At 29.6% G+C, this 27,158-nt stretch overlaps 2 protein-coding genes across 2 annotated transcripts; one reads left to right on the top strand and one right to left on the bottom strand.

Moving 5' to 3' along the window:
* Window positions 1-12,052: 12,052 nt before the first annotated feature.
* Window positions 12,053-17,016, top strand: LOC107009041 (ubiquitin-like-specific protease 1D). The gene is made up of 8 exons (XM_015208299.2): window positions 12,053-12,203; window positions 12,694-12,867; window positions 13,827-14,340; window positions 15,833-16,000; window positions 16,102-16,233; window positions 16,317-16,398; window positions 16,465-16,578; window positions 16,693-17,016. Exons 1-8 carry the CDS (start codon window positions 12,137-12,139, stop codon window positions 16,822-16,824), a joined length of 1,383 nt encoding a protein of 460 aa, XP_015063785.1. The 5' UTR covers window positions 12,053-12,136; the 3' UTR covers window positions 16,825-17,016.
* A 238-nt stretch (window positions 17,017-17,254) lies between these two features.
* Window positions 17,255-20,907, bottom strand: LOC107011838 (eukaryotic translation initiation factor 6-2). The gene is made up of 8 exons (XM_015211495.2): window positions 20,754-20,907; window positions 20,298-20,345; window positions 20,124-20,220; window positions 19,688-19,773; window positions 19,547-19,591; window positions 18,534-18,664; window positions 17,893-18,003; window positions 17,255-17,693 (listed from the first exon to the last, which is right to left on the bottom strand). Exons 2-8 carry the CDS (start codon window positions 20,305-20,307, stop codon window positions 17,436-17,438), a joined length of 738 nt encoding a protein of 245 aa, XP_015066981.1. The 5' UTR covers window positions 20,308-20,345; window positions 20,754-20,907; the 3' UTR covers window positions 17,255-17,435.
* Window positions 20,908-27,158: the final 6,251 nt, after the last annotated feature.

Genomic DNA, 27,158 nt, shown 5'->3' with positions numbered 1-27,158 from the left:
TTTATCGAAAAAATAAAAATCAAACAGAATTGTTGAAAATCGGTTAGATAATTTATTTAAAAGTGGGTTGATTTATGGATCGAATAGGTGTTTATGAGTCCAAATATCTTTCCATTTTCATATAAATGTCATGTGATAAGGTCAAAATGACATGACAATTCCATGTGACATTTAAATAAATGAAAAATGAGTTGGATATGTCCAACATGTCAACTAACGCCCATAAGGCATATTTGGACCAAAAGTTGGACGGCGAGGGCATGAGTGAACCAAACTTAAAACGGAGGGTATATTTAGACCTTTTCGAATAATTTAGGGGTAGATTTAACCCTTTTCCCTTAAAAATTAATATTCGTCGTGGAAGCAAATAAATAAATTCAATCCGTCCAATAAGCAGCCCTACCCCAGGTGCGATGTGAGAACCTCTCCAAACATGTGCTTCTGCTAATTATAAATAATTTTCAGAATAATTTCGAATGAGTTTTATGTGGTTTGGGACAAGAAAATATGAAATTTTGAAATTTCTCTTGGATCCTTCTTCGTAAACGCGGCCAAGTCATCACATTCATGGTGAAATATTTTTTTCAATCTCTCACGTACAGAGGTGAATTTAGGATTTGGAGGTCTTGAGTGTCGCATTATTCAAGTGAGATAAGCGGTCGGCTGCTTTAGTTTTGGGTTATAATCTAGTTAATTTTTCTTTTTTTCTTTTTATAAACAAATTGATTAAACATGCATGTTACTATTATTATTTTTCAGATATATGAGATTCAAGCTAACTAAACAATTCAATTTTTATTTCTTTTTAGGAATTAGTGGTCTTATTCGCTGAAACTTTGAGGAATAAGGAATAAAAATTTTCACATTAAAATTTGAGTTTGTATAAACTATCAAATAGAGTTAACTTAATATATTCATGTGTTGTTGCAAATATATAACAAAGAGGATACAAAATTTAGTCAATCTAGTCATCCTACTTAGCAAGAACGTTGGTGAAGATCAAAAGAACCTTCAAACTAAAAGAATTATAATAATAATATTCATCGTTTTTAAAACTTATATTTCTTAAAATTACTATTTTAATATATTTTCAATAATATTTATGTCAGGTTCATAATTCAGTAATCATTAATTGATAAAGAATAAACACGTGACACTCATGAGATCAATAATTAGTTAAAAAGAAAGTAAAAGAACTTAAGAATTAATTATGGTGAATAAGATTCAATTGAGTTAATAAAGAATGCTAGTAAATAAATAAAAATGAATGGAAGGGGAAAAAACTTTACCCATTGAAAAAAATAAAAAAGAAAAAAGAAAGAAATATAAAGCTTGACAAATTTATATCACATTCATAATCCCGTACTCATTAATTGATAAACAATAAACACGCAACACTCATATCAAGAGATTAATAATTAGTGAAAGAGAAAGTAAAAGAACTTAAGAATTAATTATGGTGAATAAGATTCATTAATAAAAATGAGAAACAAAAGAGAAAGAAAGAAAAAACTTTCAAAAGTTAATGTTGCAGGCAAAGTTCGAACTTGCGCTACTTGGGTGACAAACTACCTAATTTGCCAATCAAATTGTTCACCATATACTTCAGTGGGTGGCAACGAAAATATATAATCAGTTTCTTATACATATATACATGTATATACGAAGTTTTTTTCGAGATCAGTGGGTGTCGTGGCACCCCCACGATTACCTATAGATCCGTCACTACTCACGTATTACTTCTTTTGAGTCGAATATTCATAATGTTTCACATATATATTATACTTATTTATTCGAAATTTTATACCGTGTTTAAAATAAGAATAACTTGCAATAGCATAATTTGCACATTATGCATATATACTTGTTCTCATAGTGATATAGTTCATAACTTTATATGTTCAAACAAGAACTAACACTTGATTTACTAGATTACATGTCTAAATGACTTAAAAGTTGATATAGAGAGACCCACAGGTTTTGTAATTGTGCCATCGTACTTACTTGTCATAGGCCTTTTAAGGCACTAGTTGATACAATCTACCCTTTAACGATGGAAAAATATACATAGATTTACTTTGACATACACTACACTAGAGGTATTGAATTTGAGTCCTGGATATGAAGAAAATTTTATTGGGAGTGTCATCCTCGAATAGAATTTGCAGAGCACGATTCAAATTTAATTGGTGCTCTAATGTGGATTTCAGACGCCGTGTGGGAAACCAAAAGAAAAAAAGATTTTTCTAACCAGTGTTAAGACCATATCATAATGAAAAATTTATCATGGTAGAGGTCCAACCAATAAAAGGTGTGTGAGGCTCCATGTATCTTTTGACACATGGACAAGTGAGTCATTTATGTACTCTCTCCGTTCGAAATTGTTTGTTATGTTGCGCTTATCGAAAGTTAATTTGACTGATTTTCAAAGGTAAATTAGGTCATATTAATTCGACATTTTAAACAAAAAATTAGATATTCTAAAATTACATGAAAAATACTATAAATTATAACTTTTTGCATATTAATATGATGAAAAAATACATGTTAAAATGTTGGTCAAAGTTTTTACAGTTTGACTCTAAAAATAGAAACCATAACAAACAATTCCGAACAGAGGGAGTACTTTTCTACTCTAAAGCGGAAACTTTCTACAACTAATAAGAGAGAGAAAATATATTTGTACATAAATTGATTTGAAAATGTCATGTGAGTTCTACTTTTTCTAATCATTAAAAATATTATATTAACTTGTGGATTATACCGAATATATTATTGTTGTTGTATGTTAGTTTGACAAATTTATTTTGACATGATTTTTTTTTGTGTGTGTTTTTTTTAAAAAATCTTTCATGATTGTTGTAATTTTAAAGTGTAGTCATTCTATTTAAATTGTTACGATCTGAATTGTCGATTGTTACCTTATTTTTAAATTAGAACTTTTGAAGGAATGTAAAAAAAAAAAGCTGATTATATTATTATTGCGGGGATGATTGCTTAAAAACAAAGTATTACTACTCAAAGAAATAGTTTTTAAAAGATATTGTTATCCTAATAACATTTTTTTCAATTTGTGTAAAATTTCAGTTGATGTAGAACGTAAGATCATCAATACAATTTGATCATTAATTTTTTTAATTATAGTATTTAAAATGTACTCTCGATTATATTTTGTTTATTTGAATTTTTTTAAAATATATATAATCTTTTTTAAATTTATGAAATAATAATTTATTTTAATTAAAGATGGCTACATATAAAAAGAGAATGAAGATCTGAAAAATCAATTTTTTTATTTCTTTTCAACATCAACGAGGGTGTCAACTTTTTTCAAACATCAACGGAAACGTTAATTTACATTCAGTTTGAACTACGGGTGAGCATTCGGGTTTTAGTTTGGTTTTATACTATTCGGTTTGGGTTTTTTGATTTTTGATTTTGAAGAAGTGTAATCCAATTCGAACCAAGATAAATTTGATTTGAATTTTTTTCGTTCAATTAATCGCTTATGTCAATAACCGATTAATATATACTTTTTAACATAAATCACAAGTAAAATTAAAAGTATATCAATTATAGATGTACAAACAAAAATAAAAACTAAACTATAATAAAAATAACTAAAAAAGAAAAAAAGTGATTAATATATAAGAGATTTTCTTAGAATAGTATTTTTAATTTATTTACTAAATAATTTTATAATTATTTTAAACTGAAAATAACACATGTAATTATTTAATTGATTATTTGTCACGTCATCAACGAGTGTATTACACTCTCCTTTAGTTTTTTGTTTATTGTCAGAAAAGCGTCAAAATGACACAACAAAACCCTACATGAGGTGTCTAAAATGAAAATCGCCTAATTGAGGTGTCTAAGTGAAAATTGGTGCCAAGTTTAGGAAGCCACCGATGGATTTGACCATATATAAATGTTGGTATGTATGTATATATGTATGTATGTACATATATATAATTCACTTTAGCACATAAAAAACCCCTGAACTTGATCCGAAAACTCACTTTAGCACTTAAACTACATGGGCGTTTAAATACTCCCGTTAACATCTTTGAAATGAATTAAAAATCACCCTAGAGGATGACATGACAAAAAGAGTGAGTTCACTCTCCTAATAGCGTGTGAAAGAGTTAAAAAAGATTTTTTTTTTATAAAATCATACAAATGATATATTTTTATTGGTCAATATATAATAAATATTTTTAATATTATTTTCTTAATACATTAACTTATATTAAAATATATGAATAATTTTATTGGCCATAAAAACTTTAACTTTTATTCACTTTATTTTAGTGTCTTCCTCATTAAAGCATCATTTATTCCTCCATCTTCAACTTTAACTCTATTAACTACTTCAATTTCACAATCTCTTTAGTAATCCACAAAACCCAAAACCACATCTTATTATTGACTTCAATTTCATACAATATAAATTTTATCGATTTTCAGCGGAGCAAAAAAACTTGCTAGTTTACCGCGGACTTTGCGGAGGTAGAATCAGTGATTTGTTTATTTTGATTTTTTCAAAGACGAATGCAGTGATGGTAGATCCTTTATCTCTCCGTGTTGGAGGTTTACCAAATAAGACGTGAAAGAAAGAGAAACAGGCTGATTGTTGTTGTCTTGTTGCTCCGTCTAAGAGCTTCGAAGCTCACTATTAATGGTGTTTTAAGGAAGAAAGTGATGACGAAGTGGCGATTCGGTTGTTTGTTGGTGTTTTGAAGAATCTAGTAATGGAGTTTCGGCGGTGATTTGAAAGTTACGATGAAAGGAGTTTGGATGGTAGACGTAGTTGAAAAATGTGGAGAGGGGAAAAATGAACATTGAAGAGTTAGAAATGGTGAAGAAGAAGGAAAAAGAAAGAAGCAAGGGGGTGGGTGGGGGCTGGGTATGGGGTAAAATAAAAATGCGTTAACATTTTTAATTTTAATTTTAGAAAATGCACTTTGAATTAATTAAGTAGTGTAAATTAATTTTAAGACGTGTTAAAGAAAAATGGTGAAAATAATAATGGCGTAGTGTTGATATGACGTTGTTGTGGCACTTACATGGCTATGATGTGGCAAGTGGGAGTGGAATAATAATCTTAGGGTGATTTTTAGTTCATTTCAAAGATGTTAAGGGGATATTTAAATGCCCGTGTAGTATAACTGCTAAAGTGAGTTTTCGGACCAAGTTCTGAGGGGGGGTTTATGTCTTTTCTCTTTTTTCAATTGTCATTTTCTAAATTCGAAATTAAATCAAAAAAACAAACAAAATAAATTATAAATTCAAAATCAAATCAAAAAAATCAATTCAAATTAAAATTTCGTTTAATTTTTCGATTTAATCCAAATAATGTACACCCCTAATTTGAATATCAAAATATATAATTTTGATTTTTAATAAAATTAGCAAGACCATGATTTGATTCAAGAAACAATGTTACAAACAAAATTCAAAAAAGTTATTTGATTAAACGAGCATTCAATAAGTATAAAATGTTGACCCTACAGTCATTTTAATTATATTTTCATAATTGTTTAGTGAATTGTAGTATAGCTAATAAGATATATATTAATCATAAATATTATTTTTACTTTTTGTATGTTAGTTTAGGTTTAAAGTTTTAGTTTTTTTAAATTATTTTTTTGAGTAGTGATACATTGTTTTAAACAAACATCCCCACAATAATACATAATAGGATAAATTACTTATATACACATGTTTAATTTTCTTATTCTCTATTTTTTCCTACCTTTTTAAAATATTACTTAAATCCCTTCTTTCTCCTAATTCTAAAAAAACTATTAGATACATAAGTAATCAGCCAAATCCACATTCATCACTCCCTTTTTCGCTCCTATTTTTTCTCCCTAATTTACTCCAAATTTTTAGTAGTTACAAAATTCACATTTGGTTTTCAAAAAATTTAAACTAAACCATACATTAAAAAAATAAATAATTATAATAATTTCAGATTTTGTTCCTTTTTGATCTAACCAAAAATGAAATTTAATCTAACCAAAAATAAAATTAAATTAAAAGAGGAGTATTTCCTCTTTAATATAATCCTATACGGCTAAATGGGTATGTTAAAAATACTTTCTTAATTAACTTTAGGCTGATTCTTTATTAGTTGAATTTATTAACTTGTTAGACATACCATTTTTTTAGGAATGCAAGGTGGTTGGAGCTAAGCCATTAGCGTCAAAAACAGGACACTAGTTTTTGCAGTTATATGTGTAATAAATTATTTTTATTACTCATAGTAATGTTACCGTAGTAATAACTTAATTATAAAATTATAAATTTAAATAAAAAAATTACCGGGTACATAATTAATTGTACGATTTTTTTCTCCCCTTTCAAGTCATAAATTTTTCCACAATTGTCTTACATTAACTAGCATTTTAATATATTCAGTTAATGTTGTTTCTTAATTAATGTATAATTTTTGTTTCAACACTTCGATACATTACAATTAGTGTATCATGTTTAAATTTTAGTTTTGATACATAACTCTAATTAGTTTTGATACTTGATACAAAATTTTTACCAAATGTATCATTTATCACGTATCTAGGTGTGGTTATGTATATTCTACTTTATTCAAATTTAGAACGATATGTATCTGTACAAATCATATGCGTGATACATAAACTTTGTGTTATGTATCCCACAACCAAAAAAAAAGTTATTTGGAACATTTATCCTTTCCTTGTTTCACTCCACAAATCTCTCCTTATTTTTAGTCACAAAATCTTGATAGTTATTTTCTCATTTACATTTGAAATTCAAAATTAGTCTCTTTTTTGTAGGTTAAGAATATTTATAGACAAAAAAGTTTTAAAAGGATAATTATAAGTCTTTTACATATTTTTAGAATTCTCCAAAATTGATGATAAAAGAAAATAAGTAAACTTCAAATTTTCAAGAATAAAATGTAATTAGAAAAAAGAGAGTAATAATATTAGTATATTATCTAGTAATAATTAATATAATATTTATACATTTTTCATAATTTGAGTTGGTTAAGGACTCTAACAACTACTCATTCATTGAAACTGATTAGGATTCTTGTATTATAGTTTAATCTTCTCGTTGTCTCATAATAATATTGGTTTCAATTTCGCCAAAATTTCATATGTTCTAATATTTTTCTTTTTTTCTGATATTTTTCATAATCAAATTTCTTTAATAGTTTGTGTTTGTTCATATATCTAATTGATAACTTAATTCGTATTTATTGTAATACATGTATAAATACACTTTATTTTAATTTACATACATCCTTCTTTCACAACTTTATTGTATCAAATACATTATTATCAACTACAAAATGATACATTATGTAAGTTATACATATCTTTTAAGGCGAACAATACAATACATATCAACTTACATAAGATACATAACAGTAATGTATCATGCGCTAATTTTTTAGATATGATACATAAATTCTAATTTATACTGAATGTATCAAGTCATAGCAACTACACGGTAATGTATAGACCTCAAATCTAACATCTTATGGGCAACAATTATTTATTTACTGTATCTAGCATAAATACGATAGTTATCGATATAAACGCGATACATAATAGTAATGTATTATGCACTATATTTTTTTAGATATAATACGTAAATTCGAATTTATACTGAATATATCAATTACATGGCAACTATCGCACAGTAATGTATCATCTTAAATCTAACATCTTATGGGTAACAATTATTTATTTAATGTATCTAGTATATATACAATACCTATCAATTTAAACAAGATACATAGATAGTAAATGCTAAGTAACAAAGATATTCATGATGTATTTCTCAAGTTTTTGGCCAATTGGAATAAAAATTGAAAGGATCTTCAATAAACTAGGAGAAGAATTTTGAATATAAAAATTTTCAATAATTTTGCATCAAAAATTGAAAGGATCTTCGCTGAACTAGGAGAAGGAAGAATCCGGAATCTTAAATTTTCAATCAAAATTGAAAGGATCTTCGATAAACTTCAAGATTCAAAAGGATATCGTTTGTCCAACAACAATTCCATCCTTTTTTATCCTTCATAACTCACCTCGCTTACCCAAAATTTTCACAAAATTTTTTGAATCAAATCTGAAAGGTTTCTTCTTTTAACGGAGGAAGCAATTTGAAATTTTAAATTTCTTCATTCTATTAGAATTTTCCTGAAGCAAAAGAGAAATTTGATGTTCTTACTAATTTCATCGAACAGATTAAAGATGGACTAGAGAAATGTTCTTACTAATTCCATCGAACAAATCAAAGATGGACTAGAGAAATGAAAGGTTGGCTGTGAGGAAAAGAGCTTCATTTGATGAGTTGCATTAATAAAATTCCAGAAGAAAATTTATTAATTGAAAAAGAAATCAACAGGCTGTAAATCTGCTCAAAGATAACGGCGATCAAGCAATGAAAACGTAATTTATGAAATTTAATTAATTTAAGATTTTGTTCCTTTTTTAGCGCAACAATTTTTTTTCTTGTATTAGAACTAATGTATCTGGAAGTTACAAATTTTAAGGGATTATTGTAATTAGAAAAAAATAGGGATGGAATGTAATTTACTTTTTACACTATGAGATTTATGTAAGTTATACATAATAATATAATAAACTTTATTTTTAGTTTCCTTCAAAAGTTTTAATTAAAAAATAAGGTAGTAATCGACATTTTAGATCGTAACAATTAAAATAAAATGACTATATTTTAAAATTACAATAATTGTGAAAGATTTTTTTTTGGCCTAATCCATCGATAGCCACATAAAGTTGGCATCAATTTTCACTTGGACATCTCAAATATGCCTTATTCATTTTAAACACCTTATATAGGGGAATGTTGGGTCATATTGACACGTTTTTGACAATCAGCCAAATATATAGGATGTGTGTATTACACTCGTCGATGATGTGTCAAAGTAGCGAATTAAATGACATATATATTAAAAAAATTATTTACTATTTAAATAAGTACTTTAAAAATTACCTTTCAATAAAGAAGAAAAAAAAAAAACCTAGAACACCTTTATTTTTCTCCTCCACCATTTCCATATCTCCTTCTCCTCTAACTACTATTGATTTGATGTCTTCTTCTTAAATTTTGAAGGTTATCATTATGATGCTTTTTCTTCAAATCTATATAAACCAATTGGGTTATAAGCAAATACCCATAATCTAAAAATTATCATACTCTAACCATCTCTTTAATCCTTCAAATTCATCTTCTTCTTTTTGCTCTTCAATCACCTTCACCATTGGAATTGCTCATTTTGAAAGTTTCAAAATACTCCAAAAACTATTATTTATGATAAAAGCAAATCTATTTATGAATTTACTTGAAATGAGTTCATCAAAAAAGAAAAGGTAAGAACTTTTAGAAGTCGAAATTAGTATTTCAGAAATGAAATATAAAAAAAACTAACTCAAATAGAGAGGTGAAAATAGACCAATAAACATTTGAATGATTCGATAAACTTTTCGGCAATGAAACTATGAAAAAAATTGATTACATAAATAAGATATATGCTATAGACATATTTTTTGGTCCTTTCTGAAATTATTTTTCTTGATGTATATAATTAATTTAATTTTTCACATTAAGAAATGACAGAGAGGAGAAAGTTGGATATACAATGGTGGCAAGGTGGTGATATATTGTGGAGGAAGTGTAGAAAGGAGACAGAAGGAAAAAAAAGAAATTAAAAATTATAAAATTATGTCTTTCACGCGCTCAAAGTAAGTTTAACACATATAATATGCCAACTCAGCAAAAAGTATCAAAATAACATAATAAGATCCTATTTAAGATGACTATGTAAAACTCAGTGCCAATTTAAGGACCACCAATAAGTTTAACTTTTTTCTTTTTAGAAAAAAACACAACATGCATACACAAAAAAAATATCATAGGAGTATTAAAATTTGTTTATCAAACTAACATACAACTAAAACAACAGTAATATTCTGGTATAATTTCATAAATTAATATTATATTAATAATGATTAAAAAATAGCAAATACACATAATTTTTTTACATTTTTTATATTTATTCAACTTAATTTATATATAAATATATTTTTCTCTCTTTCGTTTGTTTAAAAAATTCCTACTTTAAAGTTAAAAAAGTACATAAATAATCCACTTATATCGAAAAATAAACAAAATCTTGCACACTCTTTGTTGATTGGACCTCTACAGTGATAAAAGATTTTCTTTCATTATAGTGAGCACTTAATTAACTTATGACAATCCTGCCATTGAGATGATATTTCATTGGCACAATAACCAATAAAAACGTGATGCACTTATTCTACTGACGAGTTAATACAGTGTTATTAAATTTTTAGTTTTTTATTTTATTTTTTTATTTTGTGTTTGAATTAAATTTTTATTTTTAATCATATATTTGAATCATTATAAGTTTTTTTATTTCCAACAATAAAGCATACTTAAATGAACTTAAACGTCGACCAAATTTACATTTAAGTCATTTTTTAATTTTTAAGAGTGTTTGATAAAATTTAAAATAATTGAGAATAAATTTATAATGACTTGAAAAAGTTAAAATTTAAAAGTAGGTTTTTCTCTACTTTTACTTTTTATTTTTTGATTTCAAAGTCATTTAAGTTTGACTTGTTATCTTTTTGATTTAAAAGTTCTTTTTTTTTTAGTTTAATCCAAACAAGCTTTAAATATTAAACAATTTACATTTTAAATATTGTAAATACTGATTATATTGACTTTATTTATTAACAAATAACTCTCTCTAAAGCTAATTTATTTAAATAAATTTACAAATAGTACAAATTCATAATTATTTTAGCTAACATATGCTTACATTTTCCCTAAATTGATTTCAAAGATTGTAATTTGACTATTTGCGTTAGAACTAGGCATATGTCATCAAATAGACAAATTATCAGGAGTTCTACAGCAAAGAATAATTCATAAGATATTTTATGAATTTAATAAGACTAGTTTATAGATTACAATTTCATATTGATTCGTTTGAGCATTCTCATATTTAATCAAAATTATAATTATATTTTTCATATTCGATCAAAATTACTTTTCTATCTACTTATTATTTATTTGTCTATTATTTTTTTAAAATATTAACTATAATAGATTTTTTATTAGTATTAAAATATACTTCTTTTTATTAAATATTTACTTTATTTATACATTGTCGTAAAGTATTTTTAGTGTTGAGGAGCAAAAGTACTACAATAAAATCTTACTAAATTAATATAGGTGAGATCATAAAATATTATTATTTTATAAAGATATTATTTAATTGATAAATTAATATTTATTAATTTAAAGAGTGTTTTGAGATTCAAGGAAGACAAATTTTGATTACATCAAAATCATTATATCTTACTAATTTATGTATCATATTTATTGAATTCAAATAATTTTTTTTAAACTTACATAAAGTACAATAAATGCATCAATATTGATGATGAAGTTGAAGAATGTACAATGCCTTTGGAATTAGAAAACATTTATTAACATCTACAACTTTTCACAATTTTATAATGCAATTCGAAAAGAAAATATCTAAACTTTTGATGCAATTGTATGTCCTATATAGACCGGAATCTAGAGATATATTAAGGTATAATATAGTGCTGCTACCTTAGTATATCTCCTAACAGTTGTTATATTCGACTCACTTATTATATCTACTAATATTTCATCCTAACAAACGTGATATTAAACCGTTCTAAAAATTTAAGACAAGAAAATAATAAAATTATAGCCATTACGTTGAAAACGTCACGGGGGAGGAAAATAGATAACAAAGAATAAAACATAAGAGAATTATATTTCACTAAAGTCTTATATATTTATATATACTTTTAAAAAAATATTAATTTATAATATTAATAAGTCCATATATTTATGTAGCGATATTCTAAAAATGAAGTATCTCATTATTATTGAAATATATGATTCTTTCATTGGCCCAAATCAAGACTCGAGGAAAATATTATGTTTAAAAAATTATATTATTGTTAATATATCGAGTTTAAATTTAATGAGGTTTTAGCGGAGTTAAAAGAAAAGAACCCCCTTCTTCATCGTCGAGTTGAGAAGAATGTCAAAGCGGGAGCGTGGAGTGAAGATGAAGAGCACTAACAATCCCCTTCTTCATAATCCTTCAGGTAATCAAACTTCACTACGCACAAGTTTTCGAATTTCACTTTGAAATTGATTTTTTTTTTTGCGAACGAAGAACTAGGGTTTGATGCTAATACAAGTTATGGAAAATTGTGACATTGTAGTAGAATTTATGCTAATGATATGTTTGTAGGTGTGAGTACCTTGATAATGTTCTACATTTGTTTGATTTCATAAGCCAAAGGAAGTTATATGCTCAAAATGAACTTGGTCTCCTTACATTTTCTTCTACAACAACTTCTTTGATGTTATTGTTTGTATCAATGGAAGCAAGTAGAAGAACCTCCTTATATTTGCATGAGTATGTTTTTAGTTTTTGGAAAGACCAAGCAATGTTATAGTAGCCCTTTTAAGCAGTATTTTGGTGTTCCCAGATCATGTTGGGTTTTTATGGTGTCAACTTCTATAGAAAAATGACATTTTTAATATGGAACCATGGTTTATTTGGAAATTCAATTTCTTGGTTTGCTGTAGAATCTTCTGCACCTGGAATTGTGAATCATCAGCAAGTTGATATACATGTTCCTGCAAATCAAAAGCTAAAAGGCATCCATGTTCCTGGAGAAACACGGAATTTGTATCAAAACTGCTCGTTGTCTAAAAATGTTCCTCGACTCCAAAAATCAAAGGAGGGACTACAAAATTCTGGTACTACTAATATCCTGCAATCTTAGATATTGTTTTATCAGGTTGCTGACTTGTGTATCCTTATCTCGGAAAATTATTGGAAAAAGCATTTATCTACCCATTATAAACTTCATATTGTCTATTTGATTTAATGTAAAATTAATTTTCTTCAAATTCAGATAAATACTTAGATAAGACCTATTTGATTTTAGTTTGGGACAAAAGGAGTTGATCTAATGAGTGTTAAATTACAATCTCTGGTGTAAGATTCTATGTATTTTCTGGGTAAGGTACATTTCTAGTCCTTATAATTTCGTATTTGCACTTTTTCGCACCTATGAATTCTGGCACATTAATTAATACCTTGTATTGGCTGTTTGCTTGCTGCTGTCATAGATTCACTGAGTTCTATCCTAATTAACAGAGAACTCCCTGTTATATGCTTTTATTTACATACGTACGAGTCACCCAAGGCAGAGGCATAACAAAGCAAAATAATGGAACCAATGTATTAGATAACAAACCTCTTCTAAGATTAGAAACTTTCACACAAAGGGGGTGTTCGTTTGTTGGGGCAGGTGATGTGGAAGGGTTTAGCTCTTTGATTGATGTCAGAACAATGATTAAGCTACTGACCAATGATATTATCCATTCTAACCTTGAAGGTCACATATCTGTTTACTCAGTTTTTTCTGTATTATGATTTGTGGGGGGTGAGAATCAGCATTAGTTTTTATATAGGCGTATCTTACCTTAAAAGAACTAGAAAGAAGACAGGATTTAAGAATGACCGGGAGCTAACTTCTTTTCTGTACTCAGTTTTATTCCCTGGATGCATATTGAATGAAATCTAACTTTACCTGATCAAAGAAGAAGTGAGTGAGAAGGAGCAATCTTGCTTCCCCCTCCCAGAATTGGAAATAAACATTATGCTAGTTATTTCAAAGTTGCAAAGCTGATTGCTCAACTTTTCACCACAGTGACTGATCAGGAAAGGAATCATACAGAACTCGCAAGTTGGTCCCAGTTCAGATCACGATCACGGCCATCAACACAAAAAAGTAAGGTGACAGCTGATACAACCCATTCTGAAGTCATCCCGCAGCAAGCTTCTTGTTTTTCGCAGTCCAAACCACAATCACATTCACAAAAAAGAACGAAAAGTAAGATAACAGCTAATACAACAGACTCTGAAGTTATCCCACAGCAAGCGTCTTGTTTTTTGCAGTCCAAACCACGACTACATCCACGAAAAAGAACGAAAAATAAGATAACAGCTAATACAACGGATTCTGAAGCTATCCAACAGCAAGCTTCTTGTTGTTCGCAGATCAAACCACGACCACATTCACGAAAAAGATCAAAAAGTAGGATAACAGCTGATTCAACGGATTCTGAAGTTATCCCACTGCGTGCTTCTCGTTGTCATGGTCAATCAAGGAGGAACAACAGTCAAAAGGGGTTAGGCTCATCGAAATTTGAGCTTTACTTGGAGTAAGTTTTTATTGCTTTATCCTTTTCCTGTAAAACGTCATATTCTAATGCAATTTGATTGGGGTGAGGAAAGGTTGGTGAAGCGTAAGTAACTGGTAGTTAAATAAGTAATTCCTTGTATGGTAAGGAAGCAAAAGATGAAGAGAAGTAAATGTAGAGAGGTCGGTGAAGGGGAGTCTTGGAGAAATGGTAAAGTTGTCTCTGTATCGAGTCGTAAAAATCAGCCGTTGATGCATCATGGTGGGCAACCTACATCACACCCTTAGGGTGTGGCCCTTCCACATCCCTGCGTGAGCAGGATGCTTCTTTTCCTGGGCTGTGCTAAATGTAGAGAGGTCAGTACCCCTCCAAATAAGCTTTTTTTAGCCCCTCCAAGATTTGACAGAAAGGAGGAAGCATATTTACTTCATTTCCATCTGTTTCAAACAGCCCGAGGTAAATGATAAATACTATCAATGGAACTTTCTCTCCTTTGCTATCTCCTCTTCTTTATAGAACCAAACAGAGTTAAGATCACAGATATTTATCACTTTTTTTTGGTAACAACCAAGAACAACTACAAGCTAAGAGAACCTCGTTCATCACCAGTGTTGATGATCCTCGGGCCTCAGGAAAACAGATAATTAGGTACAAAATTTTTGCCACTAATTCCAACTCCTATGAGCACACTACGAATGCTTTAAAAACTCTATCCTGTTTCCAGTTTGATTTGCTCCAGAACATCACTTCTTTGTACATCAACTCCTTTGTGTAATCTCCAGTTTTTGGCCTTCCGAGTGTAATTATCCTCACATATTAGCTGCCACAAATTTCCTTCTTGAATTTCTTCCAATCCCTTCTCATGACCATTTCCATAACCTGTTTGATTTCTCCAGATGGTAGAACAATGGTAAACCATTGGAGTACTTCATCTCTTGCTAATCTGAACCAGAGGCAGTCCATGAACAAATGTTGGCTAGTTTCCACATCTTGTGTATCACTCAAGCAACATGACATATCTTCAACATATTTATAAATATGAGCTAGTCTTCTTTTAGTTAGCAGTTTTTAGTGCTCATCAAGCCACATAATAAATCTATGCTTGGGGGACGAGACACTATTCCAGACAAGCCCAACAACATCCCACTTCACCTGATCCCCTGCTAGTGCCATGTAGCTCCTATATATAGAGTAAGTTCCTTTTGCAGTGAGGTTGTAACATCCCCGAGCATACCACTCTCCGATTCTGTTTTTCAGTGAATTCAATTTTCTCCAATACCAGCTACAATCCAAGGGAGCCCTGTGATTCCAGATATTGATATCTTTCCTAAAGTAGATTCCATGTACCCATTTTACCCATAGCGAGTCTTCCTGTAAAGCAAGCTGCCAGATCAGTTTCCCGCTGAAGTTACATTCCAATTCCTACACCCCTTAATGTTAAGACCTCTATATTTCTTTGGTACGCAAACTCTTATCACTTTTTTTTAAGTCTAACTTTTGGTGGTTCATATAGGAGCATATGGAAATTGCACCCGGAAGATAGGAGAAACACATTTACGTACCTTGACAGCTTGTGGTTCTCCTTGTACTCGGAACGTTCTCACAAAGCTAAGGTGTTGAACTGGATTGCGAAAAAGAAGATATTCTCAAAAGAGTATGTTTTTGTTCCCATTGTTCTCTGGTAAGTATTTGTTCTCTGGTAAGTATTTCTTCATATGTACTAGATGTATGATGCAGAATTCTACATTTTAGATGTCTCTGACTGAATCCCCACATTGTTAGGGGTCACTGGAGTCTCCTGATCTTTTGTCACCTTGGTGAAAGTTTACAATCTAAAGAAAGAAGTCCTTGTATGTTGTTGCTTGATTCTTTGCACATGGCGAACCCCGAGAGATTTGACCCTGGGATCAGAAAGTATTTTTTTTCTCAGACTAATATCTCATTCTGGGCTTACTTTGAAATGATAATCCATTAAGATAGCAGTGTTCCTGTTGCAGATTTGTTATAGACCTATTCAAGGCAGAACAGAGGCCAGAAACAAAGGATCAGATCATGAAAATCCCTCTAATGATTCCAAAGGTGATAATATTCTCTGTAGTCTAATCTCAGTCCTTTTGCGATGCCTGCTCATATAAAAAGTTTCAGGTTCCGCAGCAGCAAAATGATGAAGACTGTGGCAATTTTGTTTTGTACTATATAAACCTCTTCTTAGAGAGTGCTCCTGAAAATTTCAGCATTTCAAAGGGCTACCCATACTTTGTGAGTTCCTCTCTCTGATACTTTGATACCAGTTCCTTACCTTTTAACATATCAGGAATTTGTGTAATCCTCATTATAATGGGATGTTTTTTGCAATTTGGTGCTGTTTCATAGATGACAGAAGACTGGTTTACTCCTGAACGGTTGGAATGTTTTCTCCAAAAAGTGCAATCGGCTTCTGGAAGTAGTTCTGATTCTGATGAATGCCTCCTAGATGACGGAGATGTAGTGTGTATAGATCCCTAGCTAGCTTCGCCAGTGACATAGCATTTGTGCAGAATTTTAAGGCTTATTTTGGTTTAGGTTTTGGACAATGGTGGATATGATTAATTAAGGCTTACTCCATGTCTCAAATTGATGTTTATTTTGTATTTTTGTTAATTATGGTCGGCATAGTTAGTGTAAATATACATGTTCTCTTTAAATTCCTGTTTTACACCTTTTTTTGCAATGAATTTGAATTAATAATGCAGAGATATAGATGTAGAAATTAACTAATTTAAGAACATTGTTGCTCTTGAAGACTATTACCCATGTTCAAAACTATAGAACATGTATGTTCCTATCCCCACTTGAATAAGATGATACGTAAGTTCTTGTGGTGAGTCAACTGGCCACAAGTCATAAGCAATTTTTAACTTCAAAATAAAACACACTATGAAAATGGAAAATACTATATGGAGACAGAAATTTCTTCTTATACTCAAATGTACTACATTATACATTTGAAAACCAGAAAAACGCAATTAAGATTAAAAACATAAATCTGCTTTTTATCAAGTGAGACCATTTAACATAGGAAACACAATTAAAGCAGCAACCCAGAATTTGGTAGTACATGCAATTTAAATAATAACTTAGACATAACTGTCGATCAACGATTTCCTCATCTCATCAACAATAGCAGTAGGTTGAGCCTCTCTCAGCTTGAAAACACTTTCAATAACAGATAGCTCTGTTGCCGTAGTGTCCGAGCCAGTAAATGCTGTCCAGTCATTGACAGTCAATCCAGCACCAATCACTTCACTACCGCGGTTCACAGTTCCTGCAACCAGAGGAACCTGAAGAAGAGTTGAAAGCTCATCCAAGTCTTCAATGGACGTATGAGGATGTACCTGCTCCAAAAAGAAGTCTTAGCGAGATGAGGCAACAAAACAATATGAATTTACTATAGCTAAGTACAAACTGATGTGACAAGTATGACTTAGTGATAATGGTATATTATGAAAACACTTATATTCTCGTTTATGTATATTATGCATTAGGATTGTTCCTCCATCACCCTGTTCCCTCCATTTAAGATTGCCTACTTACCAAACCTCCTGTGTTTGAGATAGCACAATAGCTGCCAACAAGAATATTCCCTGCTATTGTTTGCCTGAAAACTTCCACACCAAGAACATCAGCAATCATCTCTTCCGTTTCCTGACAAAAATTACATTTGACAATCTTAGGTGACAGAACCCAATTAATCAAAATGATGAGAAGAGCAACTCGCAACTAGTTGAGGTAAAAACAATAGGAATAGAACGTAAAGTAAAGGATTGAGGCACTAATTTGAGGAGCATAAACGATTGACCTAAGAGTAAAATAAACAAAGTTGAGCAAAATATAAACAAGGCAGAGAGAACTCCTACTGACAGCATTATACTGCATTAATAGAGAGTAGAGACTATAATCTATGAAGAACGTTTCTCCCATTATACATGCCTGAACATTGGAACAACACACTAATGCAATACTATATGACAAGGATTAACTTGTGTTTAATCTCACGAGTTATTCAGTTCTCTATATAAGACAAACTATAGACGAGATGCCGACCATTTGTATCCAAAAATACACAATAATTGGCTTATGCCTCGACATTAATAAACAGGGAGGGGAATAAACATCAGAGATCTACACAATATCATTCCAATTTGCCGCAAAAAGTAACCAAACAGATTAATTACCTTGTCAAGATCTGTATGTGTCAGAGCAACATGATCGTTGCAAGCAATGCAGTTGCCCAGGGCAGATAATCGCTCATCAATGCGCTGGACCACAACTCCATCTGGCAGACTGTTCCTCAAGTGCTGAAGTTCTACCAGCAGAAACATAAATAAAAAGGCAGAACCAAAGTCAAAGATGAGAGCGATAGAAGTCAATTCAGCTTTAGTGAGAAAAGAATTTAAATATTTCAAGCAGAACTTCTGTCACACTAAATGAGCATGGGATATCATCATATCAAGTGACAATTAAGGACTAGTATGTTCAAGTTTTTTTGACGCATTCTCATTTTCACTATTGTTGTCAATCAATCCTACTACATAAAAAGAAAATATAAAACCAGAAATGCTACACAAGGAATTGTTACGCTTTTTACCATATTTTATGGATTCAGAACTTCCATCAATTTAGGTGAGCCTTATTTTTTCTTTTGAAGGTCCAAACACTTATTTTGTTGTAAAGACAATTACATATTGTCAAGTTTAACATAGGCAATAAAAATTGTTATCAAATTATCCAATTTGAAATCAGTCAACCCAAACATGATCTAAGTTCATCAAACCTAATTGAAAAACAAATAAGTCAAGAAAGGTGGTACATACTACATAACAAGGGCAAAAAATATAGGTAATACATATGTAGGTATCAAGTATAACAGATGATTAAACCACCAAAAGTATCTCTAAGACTTATCATCATAACAAACAACGGTATAACACATCCAGAAGGCCCAAGGGTGTGAACCTCTGATACCAGGGTTCATATCACAGCAGAAACAAAACATAAGTACCGGGATAACACTGTTAATTAAAAATAGCACAGTGCACAAAAACATGGATTTCTACCCATTGAATACTAGTCCAGTTACGGATCTTTACCTCAAAGATTTACAAGTGCACCACTTGTTGAAATTACTGTTAATCACATTATCGCAAATAAGAAAGATATTTCTAGAGCATGGAGAATATATTATTACCTTGATCTGTAGTAGTGTGAGGCAAGAGAAGACCATTTTTGTTTCCTGCACAAAGTCAGAGAAGTGAAATTAGTTAACCAATAGAGTCACTGAGAAACAAGACAATAAATTTCCAAGATAGCTAGAGTTGTTGTCAAGTACCAGCGCAGAGTCTTCCAATTATCCTTGTTCCTCCAATAGAGGTTTTGATCACTGGGATAATGCCTGATAGCTCAGACTCAAATGTGCTGGAAAAAATATACAGATCACATCATTTTCATTGAGTTGAGAACCTGAAAACTAGATTATAACAACTTTTATATTTGTGCCTAGACATTGGAGTCTATTTTTAAAGTTCCTAAATAGTGAACGAGGAAAAGGCTATCCTTTTCCCACTTTCTTCATTGTCATTTCCCATATTCCTAGCTCAAGTACTTATTCAATCTTTATCTCTGATTTCCTTGTTCTCATCTTGGAAATTCTGAATGCTCAGCTCCAATGATTCTTTTTCAAATCTTTTAGTTTCAAACTAAATAACTTTCCAATATTACCAAATACTATTAAGAAACATATGACTTGAAGATTGAAAAAAACAAACCTGTAGAAGTTTTCAGAACCCCCAATAGCTACCAAGCAATATGCATTGGTCAGCTTTGAGAAAACTCCAATTTCACACGAGTTTTCAAATTGAAGTCCTGCAATTAAGTAAAAATCATTAGAAAAATAGCATAACAAAATTAATATCCAATTTGGGAATTGATCAATTACTCACTAGTTGCCATTGCTAGTAAAAAACAGAATTGCTTGGCGCTTGAAAGATCTGTCAATAACCACAAATGACACAACTATTAACAAAGGAAGATAAATATGATGTTCAATTAATAAACTCTACCTTCAATACCAAACTAGTTGGATTCAACTTTATGAATCCTCTATATCATCTAATTAAGAAACAGAAAATGGAACTAGATAAAAATTTCATCTTTGAACTTTGTTTTTCGCTTTCATTCAAAAAGTTAATCTAATTAATAACCAGAAATATACAACTGAACAAAAATTTCATCTTTGAACTCATTTTTTCTTCCTTATCATTTCGAAAAATTATCAGACAACAAACGAAAAAAAGCCAGAAAACAAAATCATATAAGAAGACCGCTAAATAAATCATGATTAGGGTTTTTGCATCGTGAAAAACAGGAAGGCAGAGAGAGAAAGAGATGAACTTTACGATTGGATTTGGGCGAAAAAAAGATATTTTGAGGAACTCGGCGGCTGAAAAGGTTTCGCAGCGGTGAACGTTTGCAGCGATTTGATTATTGGAGAGAGAGAGAGAGAGGAATAAATAGAGAAAATTTGGGCCTACGATTTGGTTATATAGTCCAAATACTAAAAAAGGGTTTGGGCCTGGTTTTACTTGAACCTCAAGTATGTTTGCTAATCAAGAAAAGTGAGTGAAAAAAAATACTTGCTAGTTGCTATGTATCCACTCGAAACACCGGTGTGAAAAGTATTTCACGACCCTTTCTTTATCTTTAGTCATTAATTAATTTTGTTAGGAATTCACAAATTAATATATATATATATATATATATATATATTATTTAATTTTTTAATACAAATACAGAAAAGGTAGTGGATTTTTTTGAACCAATGAATCTCACCTAGCTCCGCTTCTAGTTAGAGCTCCGTTTGGATTGACTTTAAAAAATACTCCCTCAATCCGATATTGTTTGTCATGGTTTCTATTTTTAGATTCAAACTATAAAAACTTTGACTAACATTTTAAGATGCATTTTTTCATCATATTAATATGAAAAAATTGTAATTTATACTACTTTTCATATAGTTTTAGAATATCTAATTTTTTTGTTTAAAGTGTCGAATTAATGTGATTTAATTTACCTTTAAAAATCAGTCAAATTGACTTTCGATAAGCGCAATATGACAAACATTTCTGGACGGAGGGAGTAGTTTTTAAGTCAAAAATAGAAATTTAAATTGAAATGATTTTTAAGTCAAAAATAAAAAACTTTTTATTTTGACTAATTTTAATTTTAAAGTCATATTAAACTTATTTTAAGTTATTTTTACTTTGTCAAACACTTCCTAAGGGCATCTCTAATCCTGTAATCTATTTCACTCTCCAAATATAGCGTTTTATCCAGCACCAACTCAATTCTCTTTTTACTTTTTCTCTCTTCTCAATATCATATTATAATTTCTATTTCATTTTTATTTTCTTATTTCATAATATAAATCCATTGTTTCTTTTTTCGAAATAATCATTTTTATATAATTTTTATGTATATAAATTTTTATTTTTACAAATTCTTTTTTTTAATATAAAATTATATTTTATTATAAATTTCTAAATAACATACCTTAAAGCAAATATTATATAATAAACAAATTAATGAACAATTCAAATTAGTGAAATCATTAATGAAATTTGATTATACAAGCATTACATAAATACACAACTTTCAATATTAGTATTACTTTGCTCACATAAATGTTCTATTAACATATTATGGAATTCAAAAATAGCATTTTTGTCCGTAATTTTTTAATGTATAGCTAAAAATTGTTCCAATAGAAGATTTTCGTCTATCACCATTTTTTTCGTGGCGATTGGAACCTTTACGACATCTTGAATTGGTGCATTAAGATTACGTGTATCCTCAATTATGTTGTGCAATGTCATTATATCATGTAGCACTTCCTTTTTTCCAAAAACGTGATTATCCTATGATAATTGCAAAACGTGATTGCAAACCTCCGAATGTACGTTCAACATCTTTTCGGCTCAATTATTCTTGCATCTTGTAATATTTCTTCTTTTGAGAACGTCAATTACGAATATTTTGAACAATTGTAGACCATTTAAAACCGTGCATTCTTTATAGTGAAAATTAATAATAAAATTATATTATATTAAATTGACAAAAAAATAAATAAAATGAAATATTATTAATTCGGAATATATGTAGTATATATCAAATAATATATATTTGTAAAAAATATCTATTACATTTTAAAAAATTTATAAATATTAGAGATTTAATTCATAACTTTATATGAAAAATAATATGTTAATAACAAAATAATAGAAAATAATAAAATAATGAAAAAGTGAAATAGAGAGTGAGAATAGTTTGGAGAACTACTATTCAACTCTCTATATATAGAGAATAAAGATGAAATGGAGGGTGATTGGAGAGTCCATTCTCTATTTTACTCTCCAATTTGGAGAGTAAAATAGAGTGGGATTGGAGATGGTCTAACTTATTTTAAGTTATTTTATATTATATTTACCAAATACTTTCAGAAGTCAATCGAGACACCCTCTTAGTTAGCGCTTGGACATGTGATTTTATCTCATAATTTAAAATTATGAAATAAAATTGGTGTTTGAATATTTAGTTTTATATATTTTTCAAATATAAAAATTGATCTACTTGTTTGTATTTCGTAAAAATAAAAAGTCCATTATTTTATATCTTATAATCATTTATTTTATATGTAAATAATATTATAGTTGATATTACTTTTAAACCATTTATATCATATATAACTATTATTCTTATCAATTAAATTTATAATTGATATTACTATTCTTAACAACATGTATATCATTTATATTGAGAAATGCATGATGAATGTGAGGAAGTTGTCAGTCGTCCGTAGTATGTGAGAGATTATATAAAGGAGTAGTACACTACAATCTACAATTCGTGTTCAATTTTACTATTTTATTAAACTAAAGTTTGATCAATAAATGTTGTATTTTTTTTGTATAATAACTTTGTGGTAGATGTGTATTATATTTCTTTTTTGAACTTTTGCTTATTTGGCAAGGTTATATATATAACCAATTGAAGTTATCTTAATAATTTTTACAATTTATGAAATTTTATAGTCTACTAGCAAAAAAAAGAAATACTTTTAAATATAAATAGCATATTCAAACAAAACTTCAACTCTATAAACGACTCTTATATGGGTCCCATAAAGTTATGTCATGGAGCTTAACTTAAACATCATTTTATATTTAAGTTTATTTAAAAAAGAGTGACTTCTTCTTCTTCTTCTTCTTCTTCTTCTTCTTCTTCTTCTTATTATTATTATTATTATTATTATTATTATTATTATTATATTTAAAAAAGAATGGTCAATTTTTTTGGGCCAACATTTTAATTTTAATATTTTTAAGTGACATATTTAAGGCAACAAAATTAAAGAATATTTCAGTATATTGCGTAACTTTAATTTCAAATCACAAGATTAAAAAGGTCTTTTTAAATTTTCATTTTTTCTATCAAATTAAATTAGGTGATTTTTTTTAATTTGCTGGTCAAATTTATTTATTAAATTATTTTCTTGTAAAAATTATTATAAATGCCCCAAATTTAGTTCACATATATAAAAGCTAAATTACAATATAGAATATTAGTTTTAAATTCCTTTTCTCTTTTTTCATTCTCACTTCTTTCTTTCTATTTCTCTTATTTTTACACCAAAAGTTGAAAGAAAAAATAAAATAATAATAAGAAAGTCAAATAATAATAATCAAAGAATTCAAAAAATAATGTATGTGTGAAAAATTAAATACATCAGTTTTTTTAAAAATTAAAATTAAAAAATTAATTTGAAATTAGTTTTAGCGAAAAGGGTCAGAAATGTTGAGAAGAAAAAAGCTGACGATTGAAACATGTCAAAGGAACATGTCCAACGAAGCTTTACGAAAGGAACAAAAATGTTATCCGTTTATAGTTTGGCTAAATTATACCCTTACCATCAATACTTTGACTTTAAAATACCCTTAAACTATACGGAAGGAACGAAAATGCCCTTCTTTTGTAGTTCAGTCCAAAAGTGCCTTATCGACAATAATTTGGTCCAAAACTGCCCTTATTGTTATTTAATGGGTGAGAAATGAAAATATTTTATTATCATTATTTTTTATCGTTATACAAATATAAATTAATGATAGATACGTTATACTCTTATATATATGACATATATTATAGGCATAACACATAATCGGACCCTTAACTTGGCTTCAAATTATAACTTTGACCTTTTAACTTTGTCACTGCACAAATTGGCACCTTAACTATAAAAAGACACTTGAATCCTACCTGGCAAAATGCGTGAATTACACCCAAATTAGACGCATCAGAGATAAAATTTGAGGATCCCAACAGTGAAAAAACATTGAAAAGACTTTTTTTTTAATTTTTGTAAATCAAAAATTTCATTTTTTTCTCATTCTAATTTTTGAAAAGTTCATTTAGGCATTTATCAAACAGTTTAAGTGCACCATTTTACTTAATAATTTTTAGTACTTTATGTTTGTTTCTTAGCCTTTGAAAATTCGTAATTGTAATTTGCTACTCACTATGACAATCATAATATACAAAACATCTTTCTTTCCATCAAGTGTTTGACAACTTAAAGAACAAACATACTTCAAACTAAAGAAAGAAGAATAAGTTAATTCATGACTTGCTATATCTATGGGCTGCTCTGAAATTTTTTTGGAGGAAAGACTCAAAATAGTCCCTCGTCTTTGGGTTAAGGCTTAAAGTGATCCTTGATTTTTCACATGGAGCACTTATAGTCCCTCATGTTTGCAATATTGGTGCATTTTTGGTCCTTCCCTAAAATTTTTCCTATTTTTTAATGTTAATTTTGCCCAAAATTTTATATAAGAAATGTCCGATCGTCTTTTTATATATTTAGTAGAAATAATAACTATATCTGAGAGGTCATAAGAATAATACCTTGTTTTGTTCACTAGAAATATTACTGCAGCTGAACTAAGAACATCTTAACATATGACTTTGCAGGAAAAGAAAAAATTGTACTATTGCACGTGAAATTATCGTGATGAACCTCTCGACTTTACCTGCAAGTCGATTTCTACTAAACAAAACAAAGTATTTTCTTCTCACGTACTTTCATATGGAGTTGTTATTTCTACTAAATATATAAAATGACGACTGCACATCCCTTACTAGTTTATGGATAAAATCAATGCTAAAAAACAGATAAAATTTTGGATGAGAACTAAAAGTGCACCAATATTGCAAATATGAGGGACTATTACTGCTCTATGTGAAAACTCAAGGATCGCTTTGAGACTTAAACCAAAGAAGATGGACTATTTTTATCCTTTCCTCAATTTTTTGCAATAAAAACGTTAGCTTCATGTAGTTATTCCGATATTGGTTTGAACATCTGACCAACAATATGCAATTCTTGTTTATAAAGAGTTAACTTTGATACCTTGACTAAATTAAGGAAGAAGAATAGGTAATCGTTCAAGTATATGAATTTTCTGCACATATCTTGAACAATATTTTCTTTGATTTGAATATAAGGGCACGGATTTTAGAAATTTAGATTAGGGTTTGTTTTTTTAGAAGAAAGAAAGAAAAGGTGGTAAAAATATTCCCAGAAATGAATTTGTTTTCTTTTTTACATTATACTATATTATAATTTATTTTTATTTTTTTAAAATCTAGGTGTATTTGTTTTAGTTAGTTGGCAACAACTTAGTGGTTCACTTATCCATGTTAGAGCAATTATATGTCACTAATTGTGTCTGAAATATTCGAGTGTTTTTTTTTTGTTTAAGTTTAGGATAGTTAAGGTGCCTATTTGTGCAGTAACAAAGTTAAAAGTCAAAGTTATAATTTGAAGCTAAGTTAAGGGGCATATATATGTATTATGCCTATATTATATGTTGAAAGGGTACATGAAATTATTGTGTTTTAATTGATTAAATGAGATTAAAAAGAAAAAAAATATTTCCTATATTTTGCCCTTCAAATGCTTAGTCCAAACAACCAAACGATCACCCAAAGGTGTATCAACAAGACGGCCAAAACAGTCCACTAAAACAGCCAAGCAAGGGGCCAAATCGGAAAGCTAAGTTGGGAGGCAAATGCCAATTTTCCAATATGTATTTCTTCAAGTCTTTACAAGAGTAAAACTGCCTAAAAACTCTATACAAGCCCCTTTTTGAATCAGTCAAAAACGTTGGGAAGCAAAACCCCAAAAGAAAAGCTACAAAAGGAAACTTTACAAAAAGGCAGCAGACTGCTTTATTTCCAAAAGAGAAAACTACCCCATCAGTTGTTGTCCCATCATTGGGGGACGTCCTTGTCTTGGCAAGGTGAGCATTAATTGCTCATCTTAGCCTACAAGCAACCCCCCAATGGCTGATCTGAAAAGTGGCATGTGTTCTTGACCCTTGGTCTGAAGATTGACATGTGTCCTTGACCCTCCGTATCGCGATATGCCTCAGCCACGTTGACGAAGGCGCTGCAATTGTTGGATTTTAATGTAACACCTTGTGTGGCGGTACACGTTCCCCCACCTGATTTGGCGACGACCCCGACGACACACAACTGCATATAATTATGGACCTTGTCGCGAAATTGCCACAAGTCCTCATACTTCTCCCTTGTTGCCTCCTCCGGTGCTGTCCCTTTCCAATGAACAAGGAAGTGTGAACTTGAGTTATTCCAACCTTTGCCATGAACAACTTGATGATCAATGATGGCTTCGATCTGTTTGTCCACGGTCGGCGGCATGATGAAAATTTGAGCTCTCCCGAACTGCC

This window comes from Solanum pennellii, chromosome 2 (assembly GCF_001406875.1).
Source record: "Solanum pennellii chromosome 2, SPENNV200".
In the NCBI taxonomy this organism is placed as follows: domain Eukaryota; kingdom Viridiplantae; phylum Streptophyta; class Magnoliopsida; order Solanales; family Solanaceae; genus Solanum; species Solanum pennellii.
Note: the sequence above shows the minus strand (reverse complement) of the source record. Positions and strands in the feature narration are given on the sequence as shown.